At 58.8% G+C, this 23,269-nt stretch overlaps 1 protein-coding gene across 4 annotated transcripts in view; it reads right to left on the minus strand.

Annotated features, from left to right (window-relative positions):
- Positions 1 to 1,736: 1,736 nt before the first annotated feature.
- Positions 1,737 to 23,269, minus strand: part of HIP1 (huntingtin interacting protein 1) — a 43,490-nt gene continuing 21,957 nt past the window's right edge. For 3 of the 4 annotated variants that reach the window (XM_061470613.1, XM_061470616.1, XM_061470617.1), the window contains exons 2-31: positions 19,905 to 19,968; positions 19,133 to 19,275; positions 18,633 to 18,689; positions 18,052 to 18,132; positions 15,721 to 15,797; positions 15,389 to 15,450; positions 13,822 to 13,962; positions 13,264 to 13,321; positions 11,640 to 11,715; positions 11,086 to 11,217; positions 10,347 to 10,444; positions 10,139 to 10,211; positions 9,278 to 9,461; positions 9,095 to 9,183; positions 8,890 to 9,006; positions 8,698 to 8,799; positions 7,779 to 7,973; positions 7,490 to 7,637; positions 7,269 to 7,355; positions 7,053 to 7,160; positions 6,769 to 6,905; positions 6,553 to 6,663; positions 6,383 to 6,441; positions 6,189 to 6,282; positions 5,716 to 5,816; positions 5,502 to 5,607; positions 5,121 to 5,244; positions 4,837 to 4,898; positions 4,161 to 4,269; positions 1,737 to 3,713 (exon numbers count right to left, since the gene is read on the minus strand). In XM_061470613.1, coding sequence (XP_061326597.1) covers positions 3,703 to 3,713; positions 4,161 to 4,269; positions 4,837 to 4,898; positions 5,121 to 5,244; positions 5,502 to 5,607; positions 5,716 to 5,816; positions 6,189 to 6,282; positions 6,383 to 6,441; positions 6,553 to 6,663; positions 6,769 to 6,905; positions 7,053 to 7,160; positions 7,269 to 7,355; positions 7,490 to 7,637; positions 7,779 to 7,973; positions 8,698 to 8,799; positions 8,890 to 9,006; positions 9,095 to 9,183; positions 9,278 to 9,461; positions 10,139 to 10,211; positions 10,347 to 10,444; positions 11,086 to 11,217; positions 11,640 to 11,715; positions 13,264 to 13,321; positions 13,822 to 13,962; positions 15,389 to 15,450; positions 15,721 to 15,797; positions 18,052 to 18,132; positions 18,633 to 18,689; positions 19,133 to 19,275; positions 19,905 to 19,968 — 3,006 coding nt within the window. In that variant the 3' untranslated portion in view covers positions 1,737 to 3,702. The remainder of the gene's footprint in view (positions 3,714 to 4,160; positions 4,270 to 4,836; positions 4,899 to 5,120; positions 5,245 to 5,501; positions 5,608 to 5,715; positions 5,817 to 6,188; positions 6,283 to 6,382; positions 6,442 to 6,552; positions 6,664 to 6,768; positions 6,906 to 7,052; positions 7,161 to 7,268; positions 7,356 to 7,489; positions 7,638 to 7,778; positions 7,974 to 8,697; positions 8,800 to 8,889; positions 9,007 to 9,094; positions 9,184 to 9,277; positions 9,462 to 10,138; positions 10,212 to 10,346; positions 10,445 to 11,085; positions 11,218 to 11,639; positions 11,716 to 13,263; positions 13,322 to 13,821; positions 13,963 to 15,388; positions 15,451 to 15,720; positions 15,798 to 18,051; positions 18,133 to 18,632; positions 18,690 to 19,132; positions 19,276 to 19,904; positions 19,969 to 23,269) is intronic. The other variant, XM_061470615.1, reaches the window with a different exon arrangement.

Raw genomic sequence — 23,269 nt, forward strand, 5'->3', positions numbered from 1 at the left:
GCGCACTCAGGACCCAGAAGCAACTACCTCCCCATTGGCCGAGGCAGCCCCACTCTGCCTTTCTATTGGCAGGAGCTTCTCCACGCTGTCTCCCCATTGGCGGCCCTAACTCCTTCCCCGCCTCCCCATCGCTCCCGCAAGGGAGCTTCCGTAGGGAGGAGGGGGCCGGACGGAAGCGGCGGCGCATGCGCTGAGTGCGGGTGGCTCCGGCGGCGCGGGGGGTGCGGGGGTAAGCGCAGGGCCGTGGGGCGGTTACGTGACAGTAGCGCAAATCCCATCAGTCGGTGTCATCCTTAAAATGAAGGTGTCCGAGCGACCACACACCGTAAAAACACTATTACAGCTAAAATTAAAGACAGTGTTCCCTGTATGAGCACGCCTGGGTGCTGCTGACGCTGGGGTGTCACGGGGTGGCAGTGGCACAGCCACCATGGGATGGGTATGCATTCATTTGGATGCCAGCATGGAGGATCAGCTCCTCGCTCTGGACCCCGGTGCACGTACAGGCTGATCCTGCAAAGCCATCCCAGCCTTGCAGGGTTAGGGGTGACACCTGAGGTGCTGCAGCATCTCCCTGCATCACCCCCATCGTCTCTCACCCAAGGTGCCCTCCCCACCACCACCATTCACATCTCCTGCTGCTGCAGTGTGTCATGCAGACAGTGGAGATCATCAAGAACATGGTGGACAATGAGGAGAAGGGTGTCAAGCTGCTCTGAGTATCGTGGACGTGCCAGGCTTTGGTGATGCCATCAACAACAGTGGGTTGATGTGGAGGCCCCCTGTGGAGGGTCTCCCCAGGGATGGGCACCACCACTGTGGTGCCCCAAAAGTCCTAAACCACATCCCGCTAATCTCAAGGGCAAAACAAAGTCCAGGAGAACTTCCCAACACAGCCCAGAGGCCCAGGTGATGGGATGGCTGTGCTTCCCTCCGCAATTCACTTCCAGCAGCATTTTGCCACCCACTCCTGGTCACATCCCGTTTGCCACCACTGAAGCACTAGCCCCATTTAGACCTTCCCAACTCACTGGCAGCGACCTGGACTGCTGGCTCATTACCTCCTCTTGTTCTCTTGATCACTTCCCAAAGTCTGGTTGTCCTCCTACTGCAAGGGCCTCTTCCTGCACTCCTTGATGGCACTGAGCACCGTCTCTTTGGCACAGGGGTCTGGGCTGCTTTTGTCCTGGAAATTCCATGTCCCTGTTCCATCAGTACCCCTGTTCCCCCTGGATCCCTGACAGCTGCTGTGCCTGTGCCACCCCTGTCCCTATCCCACCCTTGCCTCTGTGCCCTGCCAGGAGGCACCATGGCAGGGACGATGACATGGACCACACAGAACATGATTCCCCTGAGCACCTCCCTAGCCATGACTCCCATGGGCCACCCAGCAGCAGGACCCTTGTGCCATGGCCCTGCCGAGGGGACCCTGCAGCCCAGCTGAGGAGGGCAGGGCTGTCTGCATGGCCCCTCTGCAGCATTACCTCACCAGAGAGGGAGCAGGCTGGGGGGAGGCCAAAGCCACCCCTGCTCCTCAGGGCTGAGCAGGGACCACATCCTGGTCGCCCGCACAACACACAACAGAGGTGATGTGCGCGGTGGCCCTGAGCACAGAACTAGGAAGGGGACATCATCGCCCGGGTCACCTTGACAGCTTCTCCCCAGGCCATTTTTTCAGAGTTTTCTGAGCACACCCATCGGGTCAGAGCCCCAGGACCCCCATGGGGACACAGGTTCCTGCCACCCACTCCAGAGCCGCAGAGCTGGGCTGAAGGCTTTATTGAAAAATTGAAAACACACAACGTAGTAATTATTATACAATGAAAAAAAAAAGTAATTAATCAACCCAATGTGCAGAGCAGGGGCACCCCCACTGTCCCCAGCACCAGCCACTAGTGCTGGAGGCTGCAGGGGGGACACCCTCCCTCCACCAGCACTCAGCCGAGATACAAAAAGGGAGTTCGGCCAAGAGAATGGTGCCACCATCCCCGAGCCCCCACCACAACCCCCTCATCATCCCCAGCCCCAACCTGGCCTGGAGGCCTGAGGTAGTTGGGGGTACCCTGCACAGGCAAGACACCTCCCCAGAAAGAGGGGGGAGGGTGTTGGGGCTCCTCGTGTCCTGCAGGAATGGGGTGGTTGGTATTTTATCTGGAGGGAGCTGGATAGGGGCATGTCGAGGCAGAGGGGGGGCCGGGGGGAGCCCCGAGTGCCTCCTGGCAGGCAGGAGCATAGGGCAGGTGTGCTAGAGGTGGGGCTGGCTAGAGCACACGGGGGCACTGGGTCCCGGCATGGTGGACGGTTGCGCTATCCTGTGCGTAGGAGGTGACAGCCCTGAGGCTGTGGTGATGGCCTGGCTCAGCAGGGGGATACTAGCGGGTCCCACTGCTCAAGGGCCAGCCAAAGGCAGCACATGGTGACAGACCAGCCACCACTTTCTAAAGGGAGACTAAGGCCAAACGCTGCACCCCCAGCACTCCCAGGGGGCTGGTCTGGCTGTCTCACCCCCAGGAAGGGGCAGCTGCCTGAAGGCAGGGTGCAGGCAGCAGTGCTGCCAGGCTGGGAAGGACACCCTGGCCCTGCAAGGGACATGGGCAAGACCGTGGGGGGGGATGGGGTCATCGCTGCGCAGTCTGATGCCACTGTCCCTGCTGCAGCGAGATGAGCTGGGGGGCCCGAAGCTGGCAGAAGCCCCCTGCCCTCCGAGCCCCCTGCTCCAAGGCACAAAGGTTCCCTAGCTGGTGCCAGCCCCACAGCAACGCCAGCACTGATCCCCCTTGCACCAAAGCAGGTGGTGAGTACACAGAGGCAGCACCAGCCCGGAGGGAGTGGGCACAGGCAGCTGCGTGCTCTGGCTTGGGGTGCTCTGGTTTTGGGCACCCTGTCTGCCCCCCAAACCCTGTATGTTGCTGCCCTATAGCCATGCCCCATCCACAGGAGCTGGTGGCTTGTGCGGTGGCACTATGGTTGTCCAAGCCCCTGCCCAGCACCTTGCGTAAGGGTTTATTGCTGGCATTAACACAGTGATCTATTGGGGCAGGGCAGCCCAGCTCCGGGACAGGACAGGGGGACATGTTCTGCGGACCCAGATACTCTGCAGTAACCCTCCCACTGCCTGCCCTGTTCCCTGCTGCTGCCAGCACCTTGGTTACCCTGTCCCATGGGCATGCTCCCACCCACCCTGCATGAGCCAAAGGCATTCGGTGCCCCGCTGGAGGGGAGCACACCTAGCACCAAGCCAGCAGCACCCCAAGAGTGGCACCCCGGGGCCCTTAACAGGCCCCTTCACAGCGGGGGGATGCTTGCGCTGAGCCAGGGACTGGGTTAAGGCTGGAAAAGCAGCGAGAGGCAAAAGAAACCCGAGCGCTCTCGCTCAGCCCGAGCCGGTTCAGAGAGTTCCAAAAATCTGTGCAAAAACAAAATGAAAGGGTTAAAGCCCCCCCAGCGGTCCCCCAACCCCAAGCAGCTCTGATAAATACACATGCGGTTTGCGGCTGGTGGCGGGCTGGCCAGCCCTCGCTCCTGCCCCAGCAGCTCCCGGTGCTCTGGTGCTGGAGGCGGCTCCTGGCAGGGGGATGTGGAGGACATGTGCTTCGGGGTGGCTTTTGCACCGGTTTATTGTGGATCTTCCCAAAAGGCTGCACCGAGCTGCATCCTGGCTGCCCGCAGGGGTGTCCCCTGCAACTGCTTCTGCCACTGGGGCTAATCTGCTGCTGAAGGGGAACAAAGAGGGTAAGGGGGTGAAAAGGAACATGGTGCCCTGCAGCATCCTTCTGCATGAGCCCTCTGGGACTCCTCACTGGTTTGCAGGACAGCAGAGCCCAAGGGTGATGCAGGCTGGACCAGGTTCAAGGCCAGGTTGGACGGGGCTTGGAGCAAGCTGCTCTAGTGGAAGGTGTCCCTGCCTGTCGCACGGGGTTGGAACTGAATGAGCTTTAAGGCCCTCCCAACCTAAACCAGTCTAGGATTCTATGTGGGTCCTCCAGGTTCTTGCACAGTTCAGGGTCTCCATGGCTTTGCCCCCATGTGCCAACTACCCAGACACCAGTTGTGCCTGCTGGAGTGAAATCCCTGCCTGGACTGTGGGCAGAGCTTCCCCATCCTCCCCTGCTCCTTCCCAGAGCAGCTTCCTGGCTGGACCAGGCCTGGGATGCACTCACCGTCCTCCCAGCCCTCTGCCACTCCTGCCAGCTCGTAGTGCTTCTTGCGCAGCTCTCCCAACTTCTGCCGCTCCTTCTGCAGCTGGTTTTCCAGCTCCAGCACCCGCACCTGAAGGTTGTCACACTCGCCATGGCCACCCTGTGCCTTGGCACAGCAGCCGGTGCTCTGGCTGGCATGAAGCCATGCTGGGCGGGGCACCCCTTTCACACCCGGTATCTCCCCGTAATGAGCACAAAGACCACTGTGGTACACGCCACGAGTGTTCCAATGGCAAGTGGTCAGTCCTGGGGATGGGATTCACTGCAGGTGAAGTGGTCAGTCCTGGGGATGGGTGGACACTGCCTGCAGGCACCCTGGGAAAGGAACCTCCCCAGGGCTGCCCCATGGAACGCAGAGGTAGGTGCTGTGGGGCAGCCCAGTGGGCACACAAGGGCAGGGGGAGGCCACAGGCTGTTGTGCCACGATGGGGACAATACTGGGTAAGGCTCAAGGACCAACTGCATGTGACTCCTGGGCAAACCCATCTGTTGCCTTCATACCATGGAGTTTCCCTGCGAGTTGGGCCTAGGCATCTGGGCAGGGTGACACCCCCAACCCTCCAGCCCTTGCAGCCTTTCATTAGCCCGAGTGAGGCACCAGTGGTTACATTTCCCAAAACACGGAGGAACCTCTTACCTGTGAATCCATCTCCTGACGCTTGATCTGGGTGAGTGTCATGCTGGAGAAGTCCATGCTCTCTGTGGATAAAGACACCATCAGCCCCCCTCGAGTGCTCCTCCCCAGCTCAGAACCCCCAGCAGCTCCCATGCTGCTGTCAGGGTCTGCCACCATGGCATGTGCAGGCAGTGACCAAGGGACAGCCACACGCAGAGACCACCAGAACACAGCCAACTGAAGATGGCGAGCGCAAAGAGCCGAGGTTTCAGGGCAGGTCTATGCTCCTGCGGCCCCACGCTCACCTTTCTCCTCCACCTGTGACTTCCCGGCCTTGGTGGAGGCCACCACGCTGGCTGTGGCCTGGTTGACGCCCCGTGAGGCTTGCTGGAGCTTGCAAAGGTTGGCGCTGTCTTTGTCTGCCTTCACCTGCACGGGCAGTGAGAAGGGCTGTGCTTGCACACTGCCAGGGATGGGGCAGCCACAGTTCTCTGGGCACCCTGTGCCAGCGCCTCAGCACCCTCACAGGGAAGAGCTTCTGCCTAAGAGCTCATCTCAGTCTCCCCTCTGGCAGGTTAAAGCCATTCCCCCTCCCTTGACCCTGGGACATGCAGGCCCCCAGGACACAGTTGGTTTCTGGGCTCCAGAGTGCAGGCAACAGCAGGAGAGCTCCTTGACGTCCCTACCTTGGAGGCTGCCACGAGCTGGGCAGTGCTGGCTGCAATCTCTCGTGAGCAGACCATCAGCTCCTCAAAGGTGCCCTTGCCTTGCACCACCAGGTCAGCAGCATCGCTGCAGGAGGGCAGAGGGGCTGGAGCATCCTCCTGCTACCCCGTCCCCTCCCTGTAGGGACAGCAGGACCCTGCCACCCCTCCCCACTCTGGCAGCAGCAGCACTTACACCATGACAGTGGCACCCCAGCCCACAGCCTTGGAGGCGGAGATGAGACCCTCTGTCCAGCGGGAATTCTTGGCATAGAACTCCTTGGGGGATGCCGCACCCTATCATCAGGAAAGGCATGGTCACAGGTGGGGGACAGGGAGGTGGCAAGGCCTGGAACTCCTAAACCCCTGCTCATGGGGAATGGAGTAAGTAAGGGCTTCATTTAGGATGTGCATGGGAACTGGGAACCCTGAATCCAGGGAGTGATAGGGTCCCCTACATGGAAAGGGAGATCGGGGACCTCTGTGACAACCTGGGGACCATGGCCAGGGCAAGACCCTGGGCTGGGGCTGGAGCTCCTGGCAGCCAGTGTGGCCTAACCAGTGGATCAAGGCTGGGAGCAGCACACTCCAGCAAGAGATGGTGGCTCCAACTGGCCCTGTGCCTCACCCACATCCCTGCCCGCACTCCTGCCCACATCCCCAGCTCACCCGTCCACTCTCCACAATCTCTCTCTGGAGGTCCTTGGAGGCCAGGACCAGGACGCGGATGGCCTGCATGAGGCCCGTGCAGGAGCCCAGGATCCTGTGAGACAAACACCACTGAGCCCCACTTGTGGGGCAGGGAGACCCCTAAGCTATGGGGCAGCTGCTCTGCGTGTGGCACTGGGCCACATCCTGCTCACCTCTCATTCACTTCCAGTTTTACTCCAGTGTCACCAGCCCGTGCCTTGCTCAGCATCTCCTGGTAAAGGGGAGAGAGGTTGTGCAGAGCCCTCTGCCATCCTGGCCTCATGCTAGTAGTTCTGGCAGACACAGCACCCACGGGTGCCTCATGGCATGCGGCAACCCTTACCTCGATGCGGGCAGCTGCTGTTTCGATGGCTGCTGCTGTTGCTGCCATCTCCTTGTCCACCAAGTCACCCAGCTCCTCCTGCTTGACATCCAGCCCTCTGGGCCGCAGCTCCTGGGGATGGGAGAGGACAAAAAGGACCGTCCAAGGCCGGCATAGCCCCTCTGGCAGTGCCCGCCACAGCCTGACCCCATCCCACCAACCCTCCTGGGCACCCACCTCCCCGATGGCACTGATACGTCCCAGGCAGATCGTCAGCAGGCTGCAGTCAGCACCTTTCACCTTGCCCGGGTCCTGCAGGGCACTGAGGTAGCTCACGGCCTCGCTGCTGCACTGCTTGCACGCCTCCAGCAGACCTGCAAGGGCAGCACGACAGGCTGAGGGTACCGCAGGCAGTGACAGAGACAACCAGCCCCTGCCCCCCCCGCCTGCCCCAGCTCCTGCTCACCACAGCCCCTGACTGTCCCAGCCCCTGTCCCCCCTGCCTGGTCAGCAGCACTTACGGTCAGCGGGCTCCATGGGGGCCAGGTGGGAGGTCGCACTGCCCTGCAGGAGGGTGTCACTGACGAGGTGGGCAAACAGGGCCAGGGTGGGCAGCAGGGAGCCAATGGCTGCAGTGGGACAGGGGCACATGCCTCAGCCCCGGTGGGTGCTGCCCACCCAGCCCAAAAGTGCTGCAGCTGCCCCTTTCCCCCAGCCCAGCCCCTGCTGGCTCCCACCTGTGTGGTCAGAAACGTATTTGCTGTGGGCATCCTGCAGCCTCTCTAGGCACTCGGAGGCTGCCAGTGTCCTGGACAGGAGGCAATCTGCAGGCAGACAGCAGGCAGGACTCAAACGCAGGGATTGCTGCTGGCATGGCCCAGAGGACAGCAGAGAGTGGGGCTTGGCGTGGCAGCAGGTTGGGATAACGCCAGGTTTGGCGAGCCCCCAGGGAACTCACCTGCTGAGCCGGTGCAGGCCATGTGGGCAGGATCCTCCAGATGGCTGAGGGCATCCTGCACCATCCGCTTGGCCTCCTGCGCGGTGCCCTGCAGCAGGGCAAACTGCTCCTCAGCCACGTGCTGCTGCAGCGCCTGCTCCTTGCTCTCCTGCAGAACCACAGTGGGGGTCATGGACTGGAAATCCAGTTCGTGCTGGCTGGTAGTCACCCCCATGCCCTGCGCTGCCTCCAGCTCTGCTGGACCCCATAGTATGGCAGGGAGGGAGATGCTGGGATGCCCCTGGAGTACCTTGTCTCTCAGCTGGGCCTGCAATATCTCCAGCTCCATCTTGCTGCTCTCCTGCTCACGGCCAAGCCTGTCCCGCATCTGCTGCAGCTCAGCATGCAGGGCAGCCACCTCCTCCCCATGCCGCTCCGCTGCCCGGCTCAGGCTGTCCCTCTCCTGCTCCAGGCCAGCGATTCGGGTGCTCTGCTCCGCTCCCACCTGCGTTGGCACAAAGCAGTAGGGGCTGAGCCAAGGGTGAACCCTCCAGGCTGGGGACTTGGTCATGGTCCAGGCTTGGGTCACCCCAACTGTCCTTGCTTGGTGCATCGCAGCCCATGCAGGTTGCAGCTTTGTATCACCCACTCCCTGGCAGCACCCCTGCAGCACCGATGGCCTTGTCTGGGGCCAGCCAAGGCTCCTTGGAGAGCCCTTTCACTTTCATCAGTGAAACCACTGCTATGATGACTGTCAACATCCTGATGGAGGACTGGATGAAAGGTGGTGGCTGCGAGCTCCAGCTCTGCCCCATCCCTGTCCCACTGCATTCTCCTGCCATCTTCTGCCTTCTGTAAGGAGCACGGAAGCCCCTGCTGCCCTCCAGAGCTTCATGAGCATGAAACACCCTCTGGCACAGCAGTGAGCCTGCCAGTTTTGCAGTGGGCAGAGCTGCCTCCCCTGATCCTGCTCTGGCAGGGGTCTGTTTAACAATCCCTGCTGCTGGAGGCCGTTGCATAGCATGCTCTTGCTTCCAGGAATCTTTAACTCCCTGCATTTCTCAGCCCCAAAGCATTAAACTCACCTAGGTGCGAGGAAGGAGAAGACAGGGAGTTGGTTATCTCCCTGCTGGGAGTAGGCCAACCGTGGGTAACACCTCTGGGATGGGGACACCTCACGCAAGCAGTGACAGCAGGCAGACCATGCAGGGCCACCCTTGGACTCTCACCTGTGTGCTGGACTCCAGTGTGCCCTGGAGGACCTGCAGCTCCTGTCTGCTGGCTGCCAGCTCCCTCTTCAGAGTGTCCAGCACTTCTGCCTGCTCCTGAGACTGCCAGCAAGAGGAGAGGCTGGCACCAGAGCCCTGATGGGGAGCTCCCCCAGCCATTCCTGGCATGTCCCCTGCTCAGTTCCCACTCACCTTCCTCTGAGCCTGCTCGCTCACCCGCTGGAAGGAGTCCTCCAGCTCCTTCTTCTCCCGCTCCACATCTCCCTGGGCCTGCCTGGCTGCTGTCACCTGCTTGGTCACCTCTGCGTTCTGGTGAGGGCAGAGGAGCTCAGCAACCCCTGGTGTCACGGGGCACGGCTGAGAAAAGGGGACACCAGGGTGTGTCTGGGTAACCCACCTTCCGCAGGAGGTCAGCATGGTTCTGCACCAGCTCGCTATACTTCTCCTTCAGCTTGCTGTAGCGCTGTTCATTGGCCTGTGCCCGCCCTGCCCCACACACAGGGACACTGGGGTGAGCACCAGGAGGCCTGCCCTGTAGCTCACCTTGACCCCGAGCCGAGCACTGGCTCTCCCTCCTCACTTTCAATCTCCGTCAGGCTCCTCTGTGCCTTCTCCGTGTCCTCCCGCTGCTTCTTCAGCTCCTCCAGCTCCGTGCGCAGAAACTCGCTCTCATCCTGCGCCTGCTGCTTCAGGTGCTGCTGCTCGGCCAGCTCAGCTTCCAGCTCGCTGGCGCGACCGCGCAGCTGCATCATGCCCCGTGCGCTCTGCAGAATGGCAGCCGGCAGCTCCCAGAGCCTTTCCATGGCTGCCAGTGCTGCCCCACGCCCTGCCAGTACTGTCCGGCAGACACCCCATGGGTAGCACCCCACAGTGCCCCAAGTGCACTGGGGTGAAGCAAGGAGGATTCTGGGCAATGGGGGTGAGCCTGGCCCCTCCCAGCAGGGACACAGATCCTCTGGCACACCTAGGGACCCCCTGTAATGGCAGGGATGGCAGCACCAGCGATGCAGAAACAGGGACAGGGCAGGACAGACAGCAGTGGCAGGAGAAGAGGAATGGCTTTAACCTGCCAAAGGGGAGACTGAGATGAGCTCTTAGGCAGAAGCTCTTCCCTGTGAGGGTGCTGAGGCGCTGGCACAGGGTGCCCAGAGAAGCTGTGGCTGCCCCATCCCTGGCAGTGCTCAAGGCCAGGTTAGACACAGGGGCTTGGAGCAAGCTGCTCTAGTGGAAGGGGTCCCTGGAGGTGGCAGGGGTTAGAACTGGATGAGCTTTAAGGTCCCTTCCAACCTAAACCAGGCTCTGATTCTATGACAGTGTCACTCCTTGCCCATCTGGGGACACAGCCATTACCCCATCAGCCTCATTCCCAACATGAGCTGCTGGGTCTCATCTTGCCCCTGGACCTCCCACCTCTCTGCATCACAGGATGGTTGTTACCCACCTCAGCCTTGAAGCTCTCCAGCTCCTCCTTCAGGGCTGCGATCTCCCCATAAAGCTGCTCGATTAAGCGGTCCCTGGGAAGGAGGCACCAGGTACATGCTCCACCCACGCTGCCTGGGATGGAGGTGTCCCCTCGGCCACCATGGTGCCATGCTGGGAGCTCCTAATCCAATCCTGGCTGCCTCCACGGCATAAGACCAACTGCTTACTTGTCATCCTTGTTCATCCCATTCTGGCTGTTGAAGTTGAAGGGGTCACTGCCCAAAGAGCTGCCGAAGATGTCGTCAAACTTACTGTCAAACAGGCTCTGAAGGGAGAGCAACAGGGACCTGGAGTGAACCCAGCACTGCCCCGGAGCCCTCGTCCCCTCCATATCCCTGGCAGCACCACCAAGCCCAAGTGCCAGCAGGGCTGCTGCCTGCTGGTGCTGCTGTGACACTGGGGCTGGATCCTCCCCGCTGCTACCAGGGTACTGAACATGTCGAACATTTTGAACATGAATCATCTCTGATGTGTCCCCACTCCTGGGGTGGGGATGGGCCCCATAAACCATGTCACTGTACGCCTCTTCCCCTCCCAGAAATGCTCAGTGCCAGGGGACAGCTCTTGGTGGAGAGGGGAGTGAGGACCTAATGCAAGCATGCAGCACAGAGGGGCAATGCTAGGAAGCCAAACATCTCCAGCCAGCCATCACTGTATGGCACCAAACCACGAAGAGAAGCACTCCCAGATGACTAGAGCCTGGCTTAGACTGTGCAGCACCCACATGTGGCACCCAGTGCCAACAGGTCCCGCTGCAGCGATGCTCTGCAGTGCCCAAGGCCATCCCCACTGTCCCAGCTGTGACCATGGTGTGGTTCTGGAGAAACAACCCTGGTCTGGGAGCCAAAGGGCACCCGCCATCCCCTCTGCAGCCTGGGGTGCACGGGCAGTGCTGTGACAGCTCACCTGTGAGGCTGTGTCCATCTCCACCAGGTCCGTGATGGGCTCACTGTCAGGTGAGGATGCCTCAGCGGGGATGACCACCACAGGGCTGATGTGCTCTGACAGTGCGGAGGCACGCAGGAAGTTGGGGGGGTTCTGGGGAGAAAGGGGAGTGTAGCTGCTGCGGAGAGCACTGGCACTGCCGCAGGGCTTCAGGCAAGGCTGGTTGAAATCCTGCCCCAGTGCTGAGCTGGCTGTGCCCTGACCCATGAGAACAGCGGCAGCACCTGCAGGGATGGAGCCAGGACGCACAGGACAGATCCCGGCAAGGGCTGAAGGCCACTGTGAGAGGGGGTCCCAGCCCTCGGCTGGAGAGGCAGCTCCATCCCTCAGGATCCCACCCAGAGGGATGCAGGATGAGCCTCAGACCCCAGAAGCCACACATTGCCACTGGCCTCAGGAAACAAGGGAAGGCAGCAGCTGACACCCTTTGGGCACTGTCCCAGGGCCACCAGCCCCATTGCTGCTCCTGGCCATGGGGGCAGCAAGTGTGGGAAGTGCTGACCCTGAGGTCTCACCTCCGGCAGCTGTGGGATCTGAATGAGCCGCTTGAAGTACTGCAGGTTGCTGGAGCGGTAGAAAAGGTCCTTCAGCCTGCAAGGGGCAAGGAATGGTCAGGGATAGATCCTGCCCAACCCAGACACCCTACCCCAAATGTGGGCAGCTCCAGCGCCTCGCCTGGCTCCAGGAGGATGTTACTGGGCCGCCATGCTGTTCTGGAGTGTATGAGGTACTGTCACCTAACCCAGGACATGATGAGCAGAGAGAAGGACCTGAAACCGGAGCAACCTCATCTTGTGGAAGATATCCCTGCCCATGGCAGAGCGGCTGGACAGGATGATCTTCAAAGGTCCCTTCCAACCCTCACCACTCTCTGAGTCTATGAAACCATGAACCACAGCACAACGGCCGCACCGGGGCACACTGAGGTGCAGCCACCTCTCTGTGCTGTCCTCACCACGGCCAAAGCTGGAAGGGACAGCTCAGAAACACCCCCGTTGCCGAGGAACAGCCCCAGCGGGTTGGGGGCTTCCTGCCTGGAGGCCACACCTGCACCTTCCCCTTCAGCTCTGGCAGCAGCACAGGGCCCTCCGTCAGCATCTCCAGTTCTGGGGTGATGAGCACTGCCCGGCCCTGCCGTCACGGCTGCCCTCCCTTCCAGCCACCCCCCATCCTGGTGGTTATCTGATGATACCCACAGCTGATACTGCCCCAAGTGCTGTGCCCAGGGTGTCAGAGCCCACAGACCATCCTGCCATCTGCTAATAGCCATGCCCAGTGGTTTTGCCATGGACACTGGTTTGCAGTTTGTGACCTTGAATCGAGCATCACCCTGCAGCAGCTCATGGCCTCTCACAAACACAACACCCACCTCCACCAAACAGCAGCACCCACCCATCCCATGCTGCAACTGGGTGACCGCAACTTGGTTCCAGCTCTCCTCCCACAACCTTTAGCTGCAGTTTTAAAAATCTCTCTTATTGGCACCTTAATCTGGGACAGACGCAGGTGCCAAAAGCTTTTCCTTTTCTATGTCCCCGCAGGGATAGCTTTTCCCATGCAAAAACCACCTCTGCTCCACTCCACCCCATGGCATGCAGGCTCTTGGCAAGACTCTTCATGGACCGCTCCTCAGCTGTGCAACACCCCAAGGTTTCATCCTTTAGCCACCCCTTTTAATAAATTCCCTTGTGTTTGGGAAACTGTCAATTTTCCTTAAAATTCAACAGAACTGGGGGGAAAATCTCTTTTCCCTGTCCCATCCCTCAGTGTCATGACCAGGGCTTATGCAAACCCTTGCCCAGCAGCAGCATCTCAAACTGCCTTCATGTGCTGCTTGTGTTCTCCCACCCCATTGCTCCTACCAAAACATCCCTCTCATAATGGAGCCACAAGCAAAAGCCACTTTTCCATGCAGAAAGCTCCAGAGAAAGCCAACAGGTTGAAGCAGGCTGGATTTCATAGCTCCAAGCAAGACTGACTCCTGTGCCTCCTCCACCTCCATCACTCAGCTCCCGAGGCCCAGCGCAGGGGCTCTGGCATTCCTCCCCCATCCTCCTTCTGCCCCACGAACATCCCTGGAGCATGGCTAGCAGCAGGGACAGCCGGTGCCCCACATCTGTCCCACATCTGGGCACTTACTTTCTGAACTGCTCTAGGAACCGATCCCGGTGGCCCTGCAGTGTATCTGCTGGCAGACCTGGAAGAAGTAGCAAGCAGAAACATCGGTGGGTGTCTCCACGCTGGGAAGGAGTGCAGATCAAAGGAAAGCCCATCGGCACAGCCATGTGGGGATGGGTCTTTCCCAGTGACGACCACCCTCCTCCCGGGTCTGAATACTCTGTCACTGTGTCCTGCTGCAGAAGGGGATCATGTGCCCCACCAGACACTCCAGGCAGGGAAAGGCAGCAAGCTGGCATTCAGGCAGCTACCATCACAGTTCAAGGTCCCAAGGGATGCGGGTTTTGCAGCCAGTGCCTGGCCAAAGCCAGGGCAGCTCCTGGTGGACACTGTCCATGCAGCTGAGGGGTGCTCAGCAGGGGAGACTTCTGGGACACCTCCATCCCCCAGCACTTGCCCCTCCTGTTCCCTTGCCCATGTGACTCCCTTCACCCCCCAGAAGGCCTGGGATTGAGCAGGGTGGTGACCCCTGGTGTTCCACTCTGTGTCCTCCCCTGCCCGAGGCACTGGGACACTCACAGGAATGGAGCTTGAAGAGCAGCTTGACGGTGTAGTCATAGAGGTGGCTGCAGTCCAGGATGACCTGGATGAGCGGGGCCAGGCGGCACTGCCCCGCGGCCGTCACCGACACCGAGCGCGACATGTCCAGGGAACTGAACACTGCAGGGAAGGAGCATGGGATTAGGCCCTGACAGCACCCACAGCACGGGCTGGTGTCATGCTTTGCCAGCCATGTCCACTAATATCACCTGGAGAAAGAGACCCGGTGGCCCTTGCAGACCCAGCCTGCTGCCCACAGCTGTTTGCACGCTTGGTGGGAGGAGAAATTCCCACCCAGGACTCCAACACTGGGAACACTTCAGCCTGAACTGTGGGCTGGAGGTGCCCAGTCCTGAGCCCCAGCCAGCTCCCTGGGCAGAAGTCCTGACCCCCGAGGGCACGCAGCCCCTGTGCTCTGCCAGTCACTGCTGTCCCACTGCATTCTGCCATGTGTGCCGGCAGGGAGATGCTCCAAAACCAGTCGAGAGCAGCTGGTAACACCTCATGTCCTCAATCCTCTGTCCACATCACATCAAAATGCACGTTGTGCTGGCGCTGCAGGATCATAGACTCACAGACTGGTTTGTATTGGAAGGGACCTTGAAAGCTCATCCAGTTCCAACCCCTGCCACGGGCAGGGACACCTTCCCCTAGAGCAGCTTGCTCCAAGCCCCCGTGTCCAACTTGGCCTTGAACACTGCCAGGGATGGGGCAGCCACAGCTTCTCCGGGCACCCTGTGCCAGCGCCTCAGCACCCTCACAGGGAAGAGCTTCTGCCTAAGAGCTCATCTCAGTCTCCCCTCTGGTAGGTTAAAGCCATTCCTCTTGTCCTGTCCCTGCAGGCCCTTGTCCAAGCCCCTTTCCAGCTTTCTTGTTTGCCACCTTTAGATATTGGAAGAGTGCTATAGAAGGATGCGCCCCAGGGAACAGAAGTATTTCTGCCAGGGCCTCGGGCATGGGATGCTTGATGTATCCAGTGACCATCTTGATGGTCCAGCCTTATGGGCCTCCCATGAGTTGTGGGATGCTAGCAGGGTGGCTGGAGAGGATGGCAGCTTCTTCTCCCTCTACCCAGCAATTCCCCTCCAATGGGTGGAAAAGTGAGAGATCCCGGGAACACTCTGGGGACAGATGAGCCCCCCTGGAATCAGAACCCTCCCCCTGTACAGCCAAGAGGTGAAGGTGCTGCTCCAGTCCTACTGAAACACAGCTCTGTCCTACCAGCACCCCAAGCCTCGGGCATGCAGCAGTTAAAGGCTTGCCCCAGAATCACTTTAATTTACCTCAAGCTTGACCCTGCTCAAGCACGCAGAGGTGTGTGACAGCCCAAGGCTTGAGCCTGGGTGGTTTTACCCCTTGTTTGCTCACACAGAGGAAGGCAAGATGCCTCCGTGCCCACCCCAGGACCCCATGGCACTGCTGGAGACAGCAAGGCACGCAGGGACGTCAACTGAAATCCGTGTGAAGTGCCCAGAGCAGAAACAAGCTCCTCTCCCCAGAGCCTTGCCCCAAAGCAGCTCAGTCCCAGGGCAGTGCGAGAGCTCACCCGTCTGGAAGAGGTTCAGCTCACACTCCAGGTAGTCAAACATCTCCACTGTCAGCTGAAAACTAGGAAGAAAGGGATAAGGATGTTTGGAGAGTGTTCCCACGGCCACCCATGGCCCTCAGCGTGTGAAGGTTGACACCCCACAGGAACAAGCGGATGTGCTGGCATGGAAGCACCAGCCTTGAGCGGGGCTCCATGCACCTGGGGCAGGGCTGGGGGGAAGGTGCCAGGCCCTGCTCCTGGCTCAGTGCTGCTGGTGAGGTTGGGCAGTGCCATGGCCCTGCCTGCACACCCCCCCCCCACCTCCCACCCTGCCCTTGCCCCACACTCACAAGTTATTGACGTCGTTCTCCCCTGCCTCGTCGAGCTGCCGGTCGGACATCTGGAGATTGCCGGGGAAGCGGGGATTCTGCAGGAGAAACAGGAGTTGGGAACAGGTTTTGGAGGATCACACAGCTCTGAGAACACCAGTGTTGCTGATCCAGCCAGTGGCCTCAGTGAAAGAGATTTGGACAGCTCTTTGGATGCCCAGTGGGAGTGATGCAGGGGGGAAAGGGGCTGACACAAGGTCTGCAGAGCCTTGGGTGACTGCATCATCCCCAGCACCATCCATGGTGCCCATACTCTGCCCAGCAAGAAAATCCAATTCTCCCTGGGTTTAGAAACCTGTGGAGCAGGGAGGAGATGATGTAGTAGATGTAGATGTAGATGTAGTGTAGTGATAGGACAAGGGGAAACAGCTTTAAACTAACAGAGGGGAGATTTAGATGAGATATGATGAAAGGTACAGGTATACAGTGATTGTGATCCACTAGCATCACATAACATACAACACTGATGGTTGACAATCTTTTAATAAATGTTGCAATACTGGGTCAAACATTTGGCTTTAATTTAAACTTCAGGTCATAGAGTTATTTACTTATGAATGCATAGTCTAGATTCAGGACTTGTTGGCTTGCTCAAGGCAAAACCAAAGATGTTGATATGGGCAGGTGGTTTGTAATGTCATTTACTCTTGTACAAGAGATCTGCGTAAACATAATCCAAGAGTGCAACACAGGCTGGGATCTGCCTGGCTGTGGGACAGCTCTGTGGAAAGGGACCTGGGGGTGCTGGAGGACACAAGCTCAACAGGAGCACAAGTACGCAGTTGTGGCAAAACAAGCCAACAGAATGCTGGGGAACATCAACAAGGGCATCACCAGCAGAGATAGACATGTCATTGTCCCACTCAGTGCTTGTCAGGCCACACCTGGAATACAGCGTTCAGTTTTGGTCCCAGCTATACAAAAACAATGTGGACTGGCTGGACAGGGCCCAGGGAAGAGCCACAAGGATGATAAAAGGACTGGGAAGCCTGCCACATGAGAAAAGACTGACAGAACTGGGCTTGTTCAGCCTAGAGAAAAGATGGCTTACGAGAGACCTCATTACCATGTTCCAGTATTTAAAAGGTGGTTAAAAGAAGATGCAGACTCTCTTTACAAGGATTCACATGTTAAAAATGAGGGACAATGGGCACAAGTTACTGCCAGGGACATTGTGACTGGATATAAGGGCAAAATCTTTCACAATGAGAACAATCAGCCACTGGAATAATCTCCCCAGGGAAGCAGTGGATTGCTCCCAGAGGCCTGGAGCCCTGAGACTGCTTGGGCAGAGGGGCTTGTTCTGTGCTACCTTGTCCTGATCTCCTGATAAACCTAAGGTGAGATTTATGGTCTGAGATGAACTGGATGTGCACGAAGAAACCTCAGATCTGTGACGCTGTTGGAAGTTCTGCTGAGAACTCAGGCTGTGCACACTCAGCAGTGCTTAGGTCAAGTTAATCATTACTTCCTCATCGTTCTTAAATCTCCAAGCTGACTTGTTGCTTCCACTCTACTTTTCCTGCCTGTATAAAATACTTGTTTCAGAAAGCACCAGAGCACCTTACACTCACACCCTGGTCCCAAGCAAAGGCAGGTTTCTAAACACAGCTACTTCATTTGCAGATCATGGTGAATACCCACCCCATGCGTACACACCAGTTGGAGCAGGTGCACCAACATGGACCTCCCCTGGCCCAAATCCCCAGCTTCCCTCCCCACATCTGTGGTGATGCAGAAAACCCAGGCTATGGAATTTACACCTCGGTGCTGGCCCTGCCCTGCCAGGCTCCCTTGAGCCCCTGCAGATAGTGCCAAAGCAGTGCTGGCGACAGGCAGAAGCTGTTCCCGCAGCATGGCATGGTACAGCCTCCCCTAAGCCCTCTCCACTACAGAACCCCATGGCCTCTTCCACCTCTGCCCATCTAGGATACCTGGAAGGGGTCATGCACCCCAAACCTGGGGGTGGTCTCTTACTGCTTCTTGTAGCTCACCAATTCCCAGCCCAGTCTAGATGCGTTCCAAGGAGCCCTGGTCCACCAGGAAGCTTGCCATCCCAAAGTGCTGGCTCTTGGGCCAATTTTAATCCAGGCTAAGGATGGACACTGGCAGTCTGGGGCACGTTTCATGAAGGCAGAAGGATGGCCATGACAGAGAGGACCCATGGGGGAGACAGCACTAGGACAGCTCTGCAAGCCCCTGTCCTGCCCCAGAGCATTGCTGTCACTTTCGCCCCAGCACTCCAGTGCCCAGCCCTTGCTGTGGTCTTGGGTACAGGGATGGGATGCTCACCTTGGTGTGAAACTCCATCTTGGTTCTCAGCAGTTTGAGGTAGATGCTGCAGAGCTGCCCATAGCCCTCACTGAGGTGGCCCTGAGGACACCAAAAAGCTGTTGAGATGCAAGCCAGGCTGTGAAAAAACATTCTCCCCTTGCAGCATGAGTGACCTCTGCCTTATCTCCCTCAAAAACCCAGCCGAAGCCCATCCTCACTGGCATCTTGGCATGTGGGCTGCTGGCTGGCTTGCAGCAAACGTGTTGAAGGGATCTGGTCAGGACCTTCTTATCCCTTTATCTGCAGACTTCAGTGCTGCTTTTGATGGTCAAAGCAAGAGTTTTACTGGGGTTTGCCATAAAATAGGAAGAAGGCATTTGATTTTGGTGGAAGGGGATACTGAACGTAGCCGGCAAACCCACCCCACAGTAGCCATGGGTCAGCCACAGCTCAGCATCTGCTCTGCCCTTAAAGCCTGGCTCCTCCTGGGATACAGCACCCTCCACCTCACCATCCCCCAGCTTGGCTGGATGCCACATACTGCAGAGGGTCCCCCAGAGTGTCCTCACTCATTGTGGCTGGTGGGATTGGCCACTTACCCACATCCTGCTCATGTCACTCAGCTCATTCTTGTATCTCAGAGAGTCTTTCAGGACCTGGAGGAATGATAGTGACAATAAGCACACAACACAGGCAAAGCACTGGGACAGGGTGTGTGAGACGTGGAGCCAGCAGCTGGGGTCAGGAACGGGAGATCTTGATTTGTTCCCAACCCTGCAGCCTGCCCATGGTGTCACTGCCACAAGCATGAGGGTGCCTCAGCTTCCCCATCTGCGGACGGGCAGGAGGATCCCTGCTGATGGCTCCTGCCCTGATGTCAATGCCCTGCACCAAGCAGTTTGCTCTGGCACTGGAGGGCACTGGTTGGCACCGGGGTGTGTAGCACAGGGGGTTATGGGCAGAGTGAGTGGGGAGGGTCCCTGTACCAGTCCCCACCCAGGACTGACCCCCAGGAGGGCACCAACCCACCAGCATATCCCACCACCCCACACAGCCCTGCAGGGAGAGGATTTTGGCAGCTGCCGAGCCAAGCACTCACGTTCGAGTGGCCATCCCGGAGGAGCTTGTGGAAGACGTGGCAGAACTTCCAGCAGAGCACGGCATTCCCTGACAGCGGCAGCCGGTTCACTACCGACCAGAAGGTCTGTGCTCCCTTCTCGTGGTGCGTGCCCAAGATGCATGGTGGTGGCTGGTCAAGGAAAAACCCTTCTCCCCTTCAGTGGTGATGAAGAGTTGCCACTCCGAACCCAGCTGTACCCAGAGAGCTGAGGGGAGCCAGGCCACCACGGGGAGCTCATAAACTGCCAAGCCCAGGCACACGCTATCCCCAAGGGCAGCACTTGCTGTCCCCTCTCCTCCAGTCCTACACCACCGCTCCAGGGGTGCCATGGCATACTCGGGACTGGGGCTCTACCCCTGCAAAGCTTTCCCAACGGCCCTGCTGCGATGCTGGGAATCTGCTTTTTGAGGCAGCACACTCACAAGCACCACTGGGAATTAAACATCATCTTCCCATGCAGGCAACCTGCTGTGGGCATCCACCACTCCTCCCCTCCCATGGGATGTGAGCAGCACTGGAAGCACAAGGCTGGGCACCCACTAACAAACAAAGGCTGCAGCAGCAGGAGCAGGGACCCGCTGCCATACTCAAAAAACCCCAACCATCATCAAGAGCCCATTAGGGTCCTACCCTGGCACCCTCAGCACCCCAACACCTCCCCCATGTGCCACCTTGCTGCTGCCTCTTTTCTGGGCAGCCCCGGCCACGCTCCCACGCTTGCTTGTCTGACGGCCAACTTTGGGAAGGATATTTCTGGCATGTTTCTCCTTGACAGCCACTTCCTGCGCATTAATGGCCTTATTGATGCTGACAGTCTGCAGAAGAGAAGTGGTGGAGGAGGGGGAGGTGATAAGAGTTCAGGCTCCCCCTGGTCCCCCCTCACCCCAGCTCTGCCAGCACCTGCTGGTGGCTGGGTCCCATCCAGGTCCCCAGCCCCTGCTTGTGCCAGCTGGATCCTGCCCCTTGCCGGATGCCTTTCTGGGATGTACTTGGCATCCGCCAGGTTCAGCTGCTGTCAGGACTCATTTACTCAGCATAATAATGATGCAATTCAAGCAGGGACCACAAAGAACCCTCTCCTGCCCTTGGGCTGGTGGATGGACACAAGGAAGGCAAATCCCTCCCCTGCCTTTGGATCACAGACAGTAGCCAGTGGTTCCTACTCTGCTTTCAGGGGGAGCTGAGTGGAGAGGGAGTTTGAGGGAATCCAGCAGTGGGAAGGCGAGGCCACGACACGCTGCAGAGTGGAGCCGGACTGGAGCCCCAGCTGCAGAGTGAGCGGTGCAGGAGATGGACCTTCCCATCCCACTGCCAACAGGTACATCCAGACATGGCACAACCGGTGCCCACCGCCCAGACTGATCCTACCAGGAGCCAGCACAACCCTCCTGCAGGACAGGCAGCCTTCCCCCCCAGCACAACCCTGCCCAAGAGCTGCTCTTTTGCTCCCTTGCCAAGAAAGGCAAAAAACTTGCAACACAGTCTAGGTCAGGGTTTGCCGTGAAAGGTTGGACCAGATGATCCTTGAGGTCCCTTCCAATCTGCTATTCTAGGACTCCATGAGATGTTGGGGATTGCGTGAAGCCCACACTGTGGAGCCAGGGCAGAGCCAGCACTCCGTTTAGGTTCCGGAGAGGCAGCGGCAGCACTGGAAGCATTTGCCGGGCAGGATTTTTAACCACAGCTCGGGGAGCTGTGCTGGCAGTGGGGGGATGCTGCCGGTCACCCTAAGCGAGTGCAGCAATGCCAGCGTGAGGCCACCCACTCTCCACACTCCTCCGTCACCGGCAGCACCAAGCACTTGCCCAGCACCTGTTCTGTGAGGCTCCATCCACTGCTGAGGGGAGAAACCATCTGGCTCAGCACTGCCAGAAGTAGCCAGTTACTGATATAAACCAACTAAAGCAGTGGGATTATCCCAGTGCCTCTCCCACTTCACTCATTCTTGCATCCCAACTTGCTGTCCCTTCCGAGGGAGCCCTGCTCTGGTTTCATCCCAACTGACCCTGGTGACTGTGTCAAGTGGATCTGGGGGGGCACATGGGCACCAGCCACAGGCACCCCACGTACAGCGAGGCATGGTCCAAAACACTAGTGTTGAGCCAAGCCCTCCAGCCCAACCAAACCCCCCTGGAAGTCTCTCTGCCACTGAAGCATCCAGCAGACAGAGCAGGAACAATGGGCTGAAGGCTTGAGACAGCTTCTGATCTCACTTGCAGCTGCCAACTGCACCCCCTTCCAAGGCTGAGCACCCCCTTAAGTGAAACAAGGTGCCTGGGTCCTGACATCCCAGTATGAACCAGTCCTGCTGTGGGGACACTGGTGCTTGCTCCAGCTGCACTGGCTGCTCTCAGGGCTGGTCCCCACAGGCCTGTGGTGTTTGCTGCCCCATGCCTAAGGCACTGGCCTCTGCGTCCCTGGGAAAGCTGGAAACGCTCCCAGTTTAAATGCCCTTTCCTGCAGACTTTTATTAGGAAAGCAAGGACATCTTTATCCAGCCAGAGGGCCGAAGTGATGCCCTCAGAGCGGGGAGACATGGCAGGAGGGTGATGGAGACTGGCAGCCCCCGGCTCTGGACAGAGGCCTCCAGGACCCTCCATCCCCATCCCCAACCCCCTGCTGCATTTGAAAGGTCAAAAAGGAGAAAAGTTCGGGGCTGCCTTGAAAGAGCTGGGCTGGTTCAGCCTGGAGAAGAGAAGGCTCCTTAAGGGGAGACCTCAGAGCAGCTCCAGTGCCTAAAGGGGCTGCAGGAAACCTGGAGAGGGGCTTGGGACAAGGGATGTAGGGACAGGCCAAGGGGAATGGCTTTAACCTGGCAGAGGGGAGACTGAGATGAGCTCTTAGGCAGAAGCTCTTCCCTGGGAGGGTGCTGAGGCGCTGGCACAGGGTGCCCAGAGAAGCTGTGGCTGCCCCATCCCTGGCAGTGCTCAAGGCCAGGTTGGACACAGGGGCTTCAAGCAAGTGGAAGGGGTCCCTGCCGGTGGCAGGGGTTGGAGCTGGATGAGCTTTAAGGTCCCTTCAACCCAAACCATTCCCCGACTCCCTGGTAAGTTTCACAAACAAGCTAGCTGACACAACAGAGTAAGAAAAAGAAAGGCTTCTAGCTCTAGTACGTAAGATTCTATGATTCTATGACAGAAAGCTCAGACCTCTTTGCCACGGAGAGGGTCTCTGAGGCCAACCCACAGGTGCTGCTTCCCAACACCATCCCGCACCTACAGCTGATGGCTATTTTAATTTAATTACTAGCTCCGACAGCACAAGGGCTGTTTCTAACCTGCCAGGCCACAAGCATGTCCTTGGCTTTGCTGCTGGCCCAGCTCCGGTGTCTTGCTCATGGAGGGATGCCAGCTCCTGGTCCCCACACAGGCACCCAATGGGCTCATCACCGCTTCCCAGCACTGGGAGCATGGCAGGGGGTCACGGGGGTGTGGGGCAGCTGGGTCCTTCCGCCAGCCCCACACCCTCCCCACTGCTGCCGGGAAAGGAAACCCTGGCGTTTCCTCTTGTGCAATGCAGCTGAGGCAGCAGGGCCGGGAGGGAAGCGAGAGGAGAGGCCAGTGGGTCCGTTACTGCAGCAAGCACCAGGAACGTTGCACGCACTTGTGCCACTGCAAGCGTCGCTAGCATTGAGAACACCTCTGGAGCGGGGCAAGGAAAGGCTCAGGCCATCTGGGGAAGGGGCAGCCAGGCAATACAGACTGGGACTATCCTGCCCTGGAGCAGCAGGACCTGCCCGAGCACCTCTTCTTCCCTCTGAAGAACCCCCAGAAACCCATGCAAGGTCTTTTGCCCATGGCTTGAAGCACCATCACAGCCCTTTCCTGGGGGAACTGAGCACCCTTCCCACAGGTCTCCAGGACTCCCACTGGCAATGAGCATTGCAGACCATGTCCTGTGGGACCCCTGACACAGCCCAGCTCCTCTCCAGGGAGATGCCACACCACAGCAGAGCCATCAACAGCTCTGCACCGGGAGGACTGTGCCTCTTGTTGAGACCACCAATGCAGAGGTGACCACAGGTACCAGACAGGGACTGAGGAGTCCAAAACTGCAGGGAGGGACCTGGACAGAGTGACAGGGACTTTCTGAGCACTGAGAAACACTTCACTCTTT

This window comes from Pezoporus flaviventris, unplaced genomic scaffold, assembly GCF_033815535.1.
Source record: "Pezoporus flaviventris isolate CSIRO_AGI_PZ_B2104156 unplaced genomic scaffold, CSIRO_AGI_Pfla_v1 ptg000063l, whole genome shotgun sequence".
Lineage (NCBI taxonomy): Eukaryota > Metazoa > Chordata > Aves > Psittaciformes > Psittacidae > Pezoporus > Pezoporus flaviventris.